The sequence below is a fragment of the Heteronotia binoei genome, chromosome 10 (assembly GCF_032191835.1).
Source record: "Heteronotia binoei isolate CCM8104 ecotype False Entrance Well chromosome 10, APGP_CSIRO_Hbin_v1, whole genome shotgun sequence".
Taxonomy (NCBI): Eukaryota; Metazoa; Chordata; class Lepidosauria; order Squamata; family Gekkonidae; genus Heteronotia; species Heteronotia binoei.
The window spans coordinates 74,843,380-74,855,745 of NC_083232.1; the positions used below are offsets into that span (position 1 = coordinate 74,843,380).

The window sequence follows — 12,366 nt, forward strand, 5'->3', positions numbered from 1 at the left end:
GTTTCTTTTTGCACACCCAGCTCCGAATTCGATGATAATTCATTCGGCTTCAAAATCGAAACCAACTCGACATCCTGCTCCTCCTGAGCGAGAGGGTCATAAGCTGGATGAGTTAGGACGAAAGCTATACTTTACTACTACACTCTGAGTAAGCTTCACACTTATTTGGCCTACTTTTCGGCCTATAATTTTAATTTGGCTAACCGCCTGACACCTCTGTTGACCAACCTCCCTGATGTCGTACTTCTTCAAGCGACAGCTATCATCCAGGAATTGTCTGCTGTTTCTCGTCAACAAACTCGTTGAAACATGCAGCATCCTGTTCTTCCAGAGTACTAGCCACTTTGATAGCAATACGCTGCCATGCTTGGCTTCGTTCTACCACGCTACAGCCTGACCTCAAGGTGGAAGATGGAAGATCTCCCCTTTGATGGGGAGGGCCTCTTTCATACCACCACTGATGTCGATGACAGTAGAAAGTGAAACGCCTAGGAGTAGCTACTCCTCCTCCTTCATCCAGGCCCTGTCGGCCCAGGCAATGGTCTTCTCAATGGAGATACTTTCCTCCAAAGTCCTCATACCTGGAGGCAGAAACAATTCTCGTTGTCTTCCAAAACAACCTATTCAAACAAGCAGAAACCGAATCAGTCAAAACGTCCATCACCGAATAACAGTTGGTTTGTCGGCCTTTCTCATCTGGAACTTCCACTAAAGACAGAACTTCTACCAAAAACCACTCCTCCCCATCCAGGAACCAGACTTTCTCCTTTCAACATCTTTGGGAGTGCATAACTACAGATGCCTGGGTCCTTACAATCACCAGAGTGGGGTACGCCATTGAATTTTCTGAGTTGCCCGTATTCCCACATTTCGTGCCAAAAGGGACAATAGAACCTATGCCTTCTCCAGATCTCAGGACGGGATTCTACTCACGTTATTTCGTCGTCCCCAAGAAAGATGGGGGCAAGCATCCAATCATGGACCTGAGAGACCTCAATTGTTTCATACACCCTCAGAAGTTCTGGATGATCACCCTACAAATGCTTCTTCAATTGTTACCGAAAGATGCCTGACTGGCTTCCTTGGACCTGCAGGACATGTATTTTCATGTCACTATCCGTCCACATCATCGTTGTTACCTCAGGTTTACCATAGGACAGACACACTACCAGTACAAGGCTCTGCCTTTCGGCCTCACCAGCGCTCCTCATGTGTTCACAAAGTGCATGGCCGTGGTGGCGGGAGCTCTTTGTCAGCAAAGAATTCAAGTGTTTCCTTACATCGTCGACTGGCTGATAGTGTCATCATCAGCCAGTCAGCTACAGAAGGATATACAGAAGGACCTTAGGGTTCCTCAAGAACTGGACCTTTCTCTGAACTCTGCGAAGTTGTATTTACAACCCATGCAAATACTCCCTTTCATAAGAGCTGTCATCGACACAACAGCGTTCAAGGCTTTTCTGCCGTTAGACAGAGCCCAAACCCTGAAAACTCTAATCCATTCCTTCCTTTTAACTCCGACACAGACAGCAGAATCCATCCAACGCTTGTTAGGTCTCATGGCTGCCACAACTGCAGTGATTCCATTTGCCCGTCTCAGGATGCGACCTCTTCAGTTGTGGTTTCTCCACCATTTCAAGCCAGAGATGCATTCTCCTGACAATACCGCAGGATGTTCTGCATTCTCTAAATTGGTAGTTAATGGACAACAACCTCCTGACGGGCAAGGACTTTCAGCTTCCGTCGCCCACAAGAATGTTGACTACAGATGCTTCACTCAGTGGCTGGGGAGCCCACTGCGAAGATTTCACAGCACAAGGAACCTGGCCCACAACTACCAGTCTGAGACACATCAGTACACTAGAGCTCATGGCTGTTCAGCTTGCTCTGAAATCTTTCCTTCTACACTTGAAAGACCATCACGTCCAGGTGGCTTCGGAAAATGTAACTTCTGTCTACTATTTCAACAAACGGGGGCACCCTCTCTCTCCAAACAAGCTCAACATCTGTGGGACTGGTGCATTCACAACAACATCTTTCTCTTTGCAGTGTTCCTTCCAGGGTCACTGAACACTCATGCAGATGCGCTCAGCAGATCATTGCTCAGCGATCTGGAATGGATGCTCAATGACTGCTATCTTCATCTGATCTTCCGAGCATGGGGTTCCCCTCAGGTGGACGCATTTGCATCCCCAACCAATGTGAAATGTCCAGTCTTTTTCAGCAGGGGCCCCCCAACCAACCATTCGCTCGGGGATGCCTTTCTACACCAGTGGTTGGGAAGACTATTTTACACGTTCCCTCTGATCTCATTGATCGCCAGGACTATACAGAAAATGCGGACAGACCACATGGACTGTATCCTGATAACTCCATGGTGGCCACATCAAGCCTGGGTTTCTCCTCTGCTACTGCTTTCACAAGGGGCCTTTCATCACTTGCCTCTGGTCCCAGACGTTCTGACTCAGCACAACGGGAATGTCTACCATCACAACCCGAAATTTTTCAGATTGACCGCCTGGAGAGTCAGAAGTCAGGGAGGTATTCCAGAATGCGAGGAAACCATCAACATGAAAGTCATATTAACTCAAATGGAAACGTTTTTCTATCTATGCAGGAAAGCATGCTATGGACCCGTATACGGTGCCTTTGCAGATGCTTTTTTCCTACTTGCTTGCCCTCTCTGATAAATAAAAAGTTGTTGTTATTATTATTATAGGCCTCAGCTATTCTTTGAAGATGCATCTTTCGGCCATTTCAGCTTTCCACATCCTGGTGGATAACTCTTCAGTTTTCTCACATCCACTATCTAGGGCATTCCTGAAGGGATGCTCCCATCTAAAACCTCCCATTAAGCCTCTGATGTCCCCATGGAGTCTCTCTCTCGTACTCACGCAACTCATGGGAAAACCCTTTGAGCCCTTGGCCACAACTTCCCTGCAAGTCCTTTCTTGGAAGACGGCCTTTTTAGTGGCTGTAACGTCCGCTAAAAGAGCAAGTGACATATCAGCTTTTAGGTCTGATCTTCCGTATACTCTTTTCCACAAAGATAAAGTGGTTCTCCACCCGGACCCAACCTTTCTACCCAAGTTGTCTCCTCTTTTCACCTTTCACAGTCCACAGTCTTGCCAACTTTTTGCCCTAATCCTACTGATGACATCCAGAAAGCTCTACACACTCTGGACGTGTGTAGGGCACTTGCCTTTTATCTGCAAAGGACTGCTGCCTTCAGAAAGGATCACAGACTATTCATGGCCTATGGTGTACCTCAAGAAGCTGCCAAGGTATCACCTCAACGCCTTTCTAAGTGGGTATCTCCCACTATAAGGCTTTGTTATGAGATTGCAAAAGAGCCCTTACCTGAAGTCATCTGCAGCCACTCTACCAGAGCTGTCTCAACTTCCTCTGCCTTTCTCCATGGAATTCCTCTGGAGGACATTTGTGCAGCAGCCACTTGGTCTTGTTCAACCACCTTCGTGACGCATTATTCCCTTGACGTGCGTTCTAGGTGAGATGCATCCTTTGGAAGATCCGTGTTATCTTCTATTTTCCAGTGACAGCATCACCACTGATCTCAAGTGAGCCTGTAAGACAGCATGGTTTTTTGTTACTAACCTGTGCTTGGTTCTAGGTTGGTCCAGTTTTTCTACCAGCACCCACCGTACTACAGCTTGCTAATCACCCACGTGTGTAGACTGCACAGGGACCACGAAGAAGATAAACAGGTTGCTTACCTGTAACTGATGATCTTCGAGTGGTCACCTGTGCAGTCACACACAACCCGTCCAGCCTTCCCCACTGCTGGCACTTCCTTCTGCTTACCTGCGGTTGGACTTGCTAGTGGCGGCTGGAAGAAACTGAGCGGGAGGCGGACTCCTCCCCTGTTCTAGGCATGTGCACTGCGAGCCTGCTCCCCAGGGCGGGAGAGGAGCCCGCCAAAAACACGCTACGCTGCTATTGGAGTTCTCTGAGGTCAGATTCGAGCAAAGGGCATGAACCCATGTGTGTAGACTGCACAGGTGCCCACTCAAAGATCATCAGTTACAGGTAAGCAACTTGTTTTTCTGAGACTTCTCTAGATCAGAGACCCAAACACCCTCAATCCAGTACTAGATTGTCATGCATTCCAAAATCCAAATTCCAGTCTAGTCAACAACCACCTAGATCCAAGGGTTTTTAGACACCCAAACAGGTCCTTTGACTCCTTCATCCTTTCCCCACTAGTGCCAACCATGTCTATGTTCTCCAACATCATTGCCCCTCAGGTAGTTGCCTCCTGCCTTTCATTTCTGCATGGAGGCAAATCACATTGGACAAGTGGGTACTCTCCCATCATTACCCTAGGCAAGGGGGATGTCAAATGTCTGGCCATGGGTCAGAATCAGCCCGCCCAGGGCTTTAATCAGGCCCACATTGTTTCAAACAGTATGGACATTTCTATTTAAGTTTGAAAGCATTTTGGGAGTATAATAACATCACATAAGAATCTTAAAAGTTTGCAGTTTAATTAGGACAGATGAATTATAATCTCTGGATGCCCCCATTTTCCACCCAAGTATCTTTATTTATAAGATTAATTTTACAATTCTTTTACCATTTATTCTGATAACTTTCCAAATGATTCAGTTTCACTTAAAATCTTATATATTTTAGAGATTAATCCTTTTTATTATGTTTACAGGAATTTAACGCTCTCAAAATCTGTTAGAGGAGATTTTAGAGAGCTGAATATTACTACTTAAATGGCAAAGTTGGTAAAATGCATACCATGAAATTGGCTTTTCTATTTTTTTTTCTTATATATTTTAGAGGACGCATACTGTCATCTAAACATTTGTCACCATCACCATCAGTTTCTAAGTAGAGTTCACAATTGGAGACGACCACTACCAATACAAAGTTGTCCCCTTTGGAATCTCCATAGCACCACAGGTCTTGACAAAGACGATAGTAGTTGTGACAGCTTACTTATGTCTCCAAGGGATGATGGTCTTCCCATGCATAGACATCAGGTGTTTCTGGTGTTGTACTTGGAGAAAAATCTGAAAAAAGACATTCAACCGCCCCTCAACTTGTTGACCTCCCTTGGTCTTGAGGTAAATTATAAGAAATCCCATCTCACTCCCATGAAAAAGGTACAGTTCATTGGGGCAATTATAGATTCTACTGCATGCACAGCCTTACTCCCCAATGAAAGGGCATTGGCCATCATTTCTCTAGTACATTGTATCAGACCCTCTTGATACAACTCTTGGGAACGGTGGCAGCAACAATTGCGGTCCTCCCATTTGCCAAACTATGAATGTGAACCCTTCAGCTGTAGTTATTGAGGAACTTCAGTCCTTCCCGTCATCAACGCATGAGACTGTGTGTGCCTCCCCATGTTCTGGACTCCCTGACCAGGTGGGAACACAGATCTGATCTCCTTTCTGGAGCCCGTTTCAGCTACCACCCCCATAGAGACTCTAACTACAGATTTCTATGGGGTGCCCACTTGAAGGGCCTATGTGTGGGTGCCAGGTGGGATCTTCAGTACTGTCATTGCCATATCAACTATCTGGAACTCCTTGCTATCTGATTCACCTTTCGCACCTTTGTACAGGGGAAAGTAGTCTCTGTACTCATAGAGAACACCACTACCCTGTTACATAAATCAGCAGGAAGGCAGTGTCTCTGCTCCCTAGCAATGGACCTTTGGCTTACCTGTATCAGCTGGGGGACTTTCCTGTTGGCCACACATTTGCTGCGTATCCAGAACTTCCAGGTGGGCCTTCTGAGGTGGGGAGGGGCCTCCTTGCATGAGTGGAAACTCAACTGGAAATACCCATTTCTGGTGTTTGAGCACTACAACTTTACCATATAAACAAATTGAAAGTGTTGAAGGTCCTGCAGCAGAGGGGGGCTGGATTCCCTCTCTCTGAGGGATGGACTACTGTACCGCTGGCAGAACCAGCTCATCTTTTTTCCCCACCCCACCCTGTCACCCCTCATAAACAAAGTGGTGGACAAACAAGGGAGTGGCCCAATTGTATTCTAGTCACATGGCAGTGGCCCAGACAGGGGTGGTGCCCCATGCTTCTGAAGCTGTCTGGGGGAAATATTCACCACTCTCCCCTATCTTTGGACCTTTTATTCACCTTCATGGGACAGCTGTTTCACCACAATGTCAACACCTGAAGCTCACAGCATGGAGGATTTTCCTCACCCCTTCTCTGTAAGGTTTTCTATCAAAATTTTATTCCTGTATGTGGGCTAAATCTGTCAGTTTTCCCAAATTATAGGCATCAGAGAACTTTAACGTAAACCACAGATATTAAACTGGGGATATGGGAGATATATACACGGGCTATAAAGTATCTAAGTTGCTCAGTTGTTTCAGGCTTCCTAATATAACTTTTTCTTTCTCTTAGGTCTCTCAGGTTTTCAGTTCACATAGAATACACTCTCCAACACTAGCAAAGGCTGGCCTCTTGGGTGTAATGTGCCAAGTCTCTCAAGTCGACTGGAGCCTCTACTCCCAGCCCTTCAGACCCACATCTGTTCCCTCAACCACCTCTCTAGTTCTTAAAGAGATGTATATGTGTCTGTGACAGTTCAGGTCTTCACGGTGACTCTTCCTTTTAGTTACACACAGCCCCTTGCTGTTTTTATAGAGCTAGCAGTCAGCTTTTCTTCTCACGAAGACTCTCCTTAGCTACTGCCTCAGCTCCCTCAAAGACCAACTCTCTCAGACTCTGTCAGGCATAAACTCTCTCCGGCTCTAACAGGCACTAACTGACTCCCTCAGCTGTTAGCTGTCACCCCCACTGAGAGTTCTGAGCACTCTGGCCCCCACCCTCAGGTCACCTGACGCAGGCTGTGCGTCTTCAGTTTTCTTGGTTTTCTGTTAACCCATACCTTACCGGCACACCAAGCTTCACCCCTGCAAGCATGCACAGTGGAGCTCTGTGCATGCCTTGGGGATGGAGCACAGGAAAAGAAGTCTTATGGAACGTTTAAGAGGCTACTGGTTGGGTCAGATTCAGGCACCTTTTCCCCATAGGCATGAATGCACAGATGACCACTTGAAGATCATCAGTTACAGGTAAGCAACCTGTTTTTTAAAATGGATTCTCCAGCTGACAATCCAAGTAGTGACCACCTTTTGCTGAAGCATCCTGGGAACAGAATCCCTGTTGTGCTCATCTGAGCCTATCCAGTTGCCAAACCAGTTGGACTTTGAAGGATTCCCCCCCCCCCCCCCTCTCTTGCATGGGCATTTTTCTTTCCATCCAGTTTCAAGATAAATTATGGTTAACTTGTCTGCTACAATATTTTTTCTAATCACAGTACATTCAAATACAGATCAACAAATTGATTTTGCAAGTTTTTTTAAAAAAAAGACTATTAAAACTAACTGGTTGCTTTCAAAGAAAGCAAGCCCGTTCCCATATTTACCTGATAGATCTGGGTCAGGATATTGTAAAACTTCCTAATTTTGTTTGCTAAGTTTTAGATAGTTTGTTCTTTACATGATTTTTCTTCTGTGCTATTATGACTTCTGAAAAATATGCGTTCATTTAACCATTCTATAGTTGTGGGTAGTCCTCTGTTAAAGCCATTGAGTTTTGGTGATGAAAGCAAGATTCTTGAGCAAAACTCCTCTTTATAATTACACTACAGAATAAATGTTAAGGTTTCTATGAAGATAAGAGGCCTATTAAGAATTGATTTCTGTCTGCAGGCTCATCTACCAGCTGTGAAAGTTCATGCTTACTTTGCTCCAGTAACTCCACCTCCTTCTGTAGGAGGTACTCGACAGCGACTCTGCCGATGTTGCATTATTCTTTAACAGGTAAAGAGCTGGGCTGATGACCAGTTCAGTGGAGGAGAAGAGTGGCAGGAGACCTTCGGCCACCTTCAAATGCCATCCCAGCCATCTTATTCTGCATTGGTTGCAATCCCAGTGCAAGTTTACAGGTAAAATATATTTTATGCAGATGTGAATAATACTGACATTCTGTTTATTCTAATTTTTCTGCTACTGCAATCCAGATTTGATACCAGATTGGGTATTTTAAAAAATGTAGCCAGTAGAACCAAAGTAGGACTGAACTACATTGGTGATAATTCCAGCTCAAGTATTAGGCAAAATCAGAACACAGTCTTCAATAGATGCAGTCCAACATGAAGGTTTCATTGTGATACCAGTTATTTCATGAACAATTGTCAAATCAGTCATAGTTCCAGGTATTTCAAAAAAAATGTCTGCACTTTCAAAAAGCCAAATTATTGTACCTGCTGAATGAGAATCTGTCACACTAGAGAAATTTAAGAAGCTGTAATAATATTGCAGCAGGTTGATAAACCAGTTATTGAAAAGTTGTAAAGGATTACTGTATGGCTGATGATAAAATGGCACATAATATAGTGTAACTGTTACATGGGCTTTACTGACAGAACATTTCAGCAAGTAATAGTGCAAATGACCTTCATCCCATGGGGGTATCCTACCTATACATCTACTGTTATCTAGAAATATACATAGCTGGAAGTCTTACAGATTCGCAAAATGTCCGTCATGTTTCCAATACAAACGAATAAATGCCTTTCTAAAATGCCTAAAGCTGAAGCTGTCTCAAGTGGTTGGCAAGTTACTCTGAAAAAACTGATTAAAACATACTGGATTGTACACTTGGAGGGGCGTTGTTGCCTTTGCTTACTGGTGGTTGTTTCACTGGCATCTCTTAGCTGGCAGGCAACTCAGTGCTGAAGGACAGGATGCTCTCAACACTTGCATTATTGCAGAAGAGGCATGTCTTTCCCCTTTACAGTGAGAAGATTCTTCCCTCAAGGTTGCCCCCATTTTCCCACCCTAGGATGTATCTTGCTTCCCATTCTGACCTACCAGATTTATATTCAAAATATGGAAGAAGTTGTGATTATATATTCTCTCTTAACTGGAAGTCATCATAAGTCAGATATCCAGCAGCTACTGAATATTTTCCTAACAATAAGATGGTTTTGTAAAATTGCTAGGGTTGGAAGAAATATGCACATTACTATTATCAACAAGTGACATTTTCTTTAAAAACCTACAAGAGTTGTACTCAAAGCATTCCAAATTATTTCATTAATGCTATTTAAATTTTACTGACAATTATTCAGACACTAGCTACAGGGGAAAGGTATCTGACTGACACAAAATTTTATAGTAGGTGTTAACTCTGTTTTGGAGCAAGATTTGAATTGCAGACTACATAAAAATCAGTTAACAAAATACTGTTTTGAGAGCATCTATAGGATACTCCCTACAGCTTGTGTTACAGCAGCACATATTTGCTATCTGTCTGTGGTAATCACATTGTAAAAGAAAAACAGCTTGTCAAATCAAATGGTGTTGATGTGTGGCTTTATAAGTCAGATGTTTATGACACTTAAAATACTTGCTCCAGGTAAAACAATTTTATACAGGATACTATTTAAATAAAGTCAACCATATTTAGACTGCTTCAGTCATTTTAAATGCAAAAGATGGCAATTTGATTTCTACTTCAAGTTTTAATAAGCAACACACTTAAAGGATTAGGAACTTATATGTATCATCTCAGTTATCCACCTGTAACCTATTCAGAGTTCAATAAATTATAGTTGGGAAAGGGGTCAAATATTTTCTCCACCTCTAGATCCACCTGCACTTTCAGTACTGCTTACTTGATTTTTACAAACACAAACTTGGGAAATAAACTTATCACGTTATTGGAAAAGTTTTTACTGAAATTGAAATGTGTACATCCCATTTAAAAACAAAAGCAATTTGTTGGTGCCATAATTAAATCCCAAGTGAACCAAGCTACTATACAATTCTTAATAGCTTTTAGAATTTAGTGACTTCAAAGATTCTCAAATTTGGAAAATGGTGCTGAGATGACAGGTCAATTCAAGACACCCCCCAATACAACCAAAAATAATTTATAGGCAGAAAAACTCAAAATACTTAAAACTATGCTCACAAATACCACCCCCCTCCCCATCAGTGCAGAACAGTCTAGATCAAGAGGGAAAAAGCAAGCATTCATTCTAAGTCATGAAAGAACTATTTTTAAACAAAACTTAAAACTTTTTGCTAAGCTCATAGCCTAGAATACTTAACTGGGAATGAATTTTTTTTACATGCTGCTGTTTTTCTCCTCAAGTTTTCACAATATTATTCAAGACTGAATTATTTGATTCAAGGGCCATACTGAAGTACCTCCAATACAGAATTCAGGAACAGATATACATCTACAGCTGATTTTAAGATCTTTACATTTTTTCAGTTAATTCATTACAATGCATATCTACCAGTCAAGTATTTGGTTGTATGAAAGAGGCACTGTAACAATGTTTTCTCTGTAAGAGGCTAGTGAAAAATAGGAAGTGACAGTTCACACACAGGAGCAGTCATGGAAAGATGCTATTCTATAATTAAGAATAGCAGCTGCTAGGTTTAGCATTTGTGTGATTTCTGGATTCTTGTTTGGTGCTTCAACACTGTCCCTTGGTGGCCATATGTCGTTCCCTTTTTCTCCATAAGAAAGTCCCAACTCATCACTATTTAAGAAGGTAGTTTAAAAAAAATGAAAAATATGAACTGCAACAGTGCTTCATAGAAAAACTAAAAGACATGATGCATAGGAAGATCTTTTTCAATGAACCCATTACAAAGCAAAATATTGTACCTTAAAAGGATTTATACCAGTCCTCTCGATTAGGTACTAATGGTAATGCATTCTGCTGCATGCTTTGTTTTCATCTGGCTAGGACTTCAATCAAGTCCAACTCTGACATTTGCACTTCTTACATTCACGCTTATACACACTTTACACAGAGGATGCTGTTTTAACAGCTTTACTTTCAAGACCCGAAAACCTGATTGGCTATCATCATCACTACTTATCTCCACACAAATTACTATGTGCTCTGCTAACATAAAAAATCAGCATAAGGTACAAGCAAGTAATAGACAAACTGGCACAGAAAGGTAAATGCCCAGAATAAGTTTACATTCAAACTGGATACAGTGTAATAGGAAAGCAGTACTGCTTCTAGAAACTGCATCTACTGGCCATAGCTTGCCTTATTTCAAAAAGGGCAAACACCTTTGTTTACTTTGCTTTTTCCATGCCTGTACATAAGCTGTCATGGCATTTATACCTCTAATGAGGACATTTGGCTATGGCAGTGATAAGTTCATCTACTAAACAGCTCATTAGAAAGGTCATCTTGTGTTTTCAATATGAAACATTCTATACGGTGAAGTCAGATCTCTGAAAAGACTTGGATGTTAATTGGTCATTCTTGAGCATGACTTCATTCTATACTGGAATATCAGTCCATCATAGGTATGGCAATATCACTTCAAAATTATATGGAAGCCTTCACCATTTTCATCTGTAGAAAGAAGAATGAATATTGGTAAGACTAGCATAATTTAAAATCACAGTAGCCACTTTTAAGTAGGATTTTAAAATTTCATTTTGATATTTTTTAAAGCATCAGTCTTAAGGAGAGTATAAACTTCAAAAAGCAACAGTGCCTTCCATTACTCCCCATCACAGTCACCTAACACCTCCTGGTCCAGATGTTGGGGAAATTGTATTCTCGGGGCGTTTTTTTTTTAGCAGGAATGCACAGGAACACAGTTCTGGCTGGCTTGGTGCCAGAGGGTGTGGCCTAATAGGCAAATGAACCCCTGCTGGGCTTTCTTTTTCTACAAAAAGCCCTGTGTAAAATAATGGCGATGTCAAGGAGTGTGGCCTAATATGCAAATGAGTTCCAGCTGGGCTTTTCTACAAAAAACCCCCCTGGGTATTCTGACCAGAAATGGGTTCCGGGTCACTATTCTCATTGCCAACCACAGCTCAAGAGCTATTCAAACGGGTTCCCACAGAAACCCCCAGTCTGAATACAGGACTGTCAAAACTGTACCCCTGTACCTCCCATCAAGCAGGGCAGGTCACTGAAATGCTGATAATAGTGTAGTGAAATGGAGGCAATGGCAGTCTCAGTGCCACAAATGACAATAAAGCCATAGCTGGCTACTGGCAGCATCCATATTGTGGCTGTAGTTTAACACTCATGGAAAGTCCTCAAATGGTGATGGTCATACTTCTGATTAGGCTGAACAGCAGGGAAATGAGTAAGATCTACTATCAAAATCCTGGCTATATCAGTATCTGCTTTGGTCACCATAGCCTCTCCCCCAAAAGATGTGTTTCACAGACCAAAGGTGCATCTTAAACAAAACTGATAATCTTCAAGGTAAGAAGGGCAGTATCTCACCATCCAAAATGTTGAACAAGAAGCCACACTACAGTGAAGGACAGATGTATATGGGGAAAGTAA

General features: G+C 42.6%; 2 protein-coding genes across 3 annotated transcripts in view; one reads left to right on the forward strand and one right to left on the reverse strand.

The window, feature by feature from the left end:
- Nucleotides 1-8,605, forward strand: part of FBXL2 (F-box and leucine rich repeat protein 2) — a 59,045-nt gene extending 50,440 nt beyond the window's left edge. Inside the window, exon 15 of the mRNA XM_060247538.1 lies at nt 7,724-8,605. Within this exon, the coding sequence (XP_060103521.1) occupies nt 7,724-7,831 (108 nt within the window). The 3' untranslated portion in view covers nt 7,832-8,605. The remainder of the gene's footprint in view (nt 1-7,723) is intronic.
- A 1,130-nt stretch (nt 8,606-9,735) lies between these two features.
- The window catches only part of UBP1 (upstream binding protein 1), a 28,898-nt gene continuing 26,267 nt past the window's right edge, over nt 9,736-12,366 (reverse strand). For both annotated transcript variants that reach the window (XM_060247536.1, XM_060247537.1), the window contains one exon: nt 9,736-11,412. In XM_060247536.1, coding sequence (XP_060103519.1) covers nt 11,375-11,412 — 38 coding nt within the window. In that variant the 3' untranslated portion in view covers nt 9,736-11,374. The remainder of the gene's footprint in view (nt 11,413-12,366) is intronic.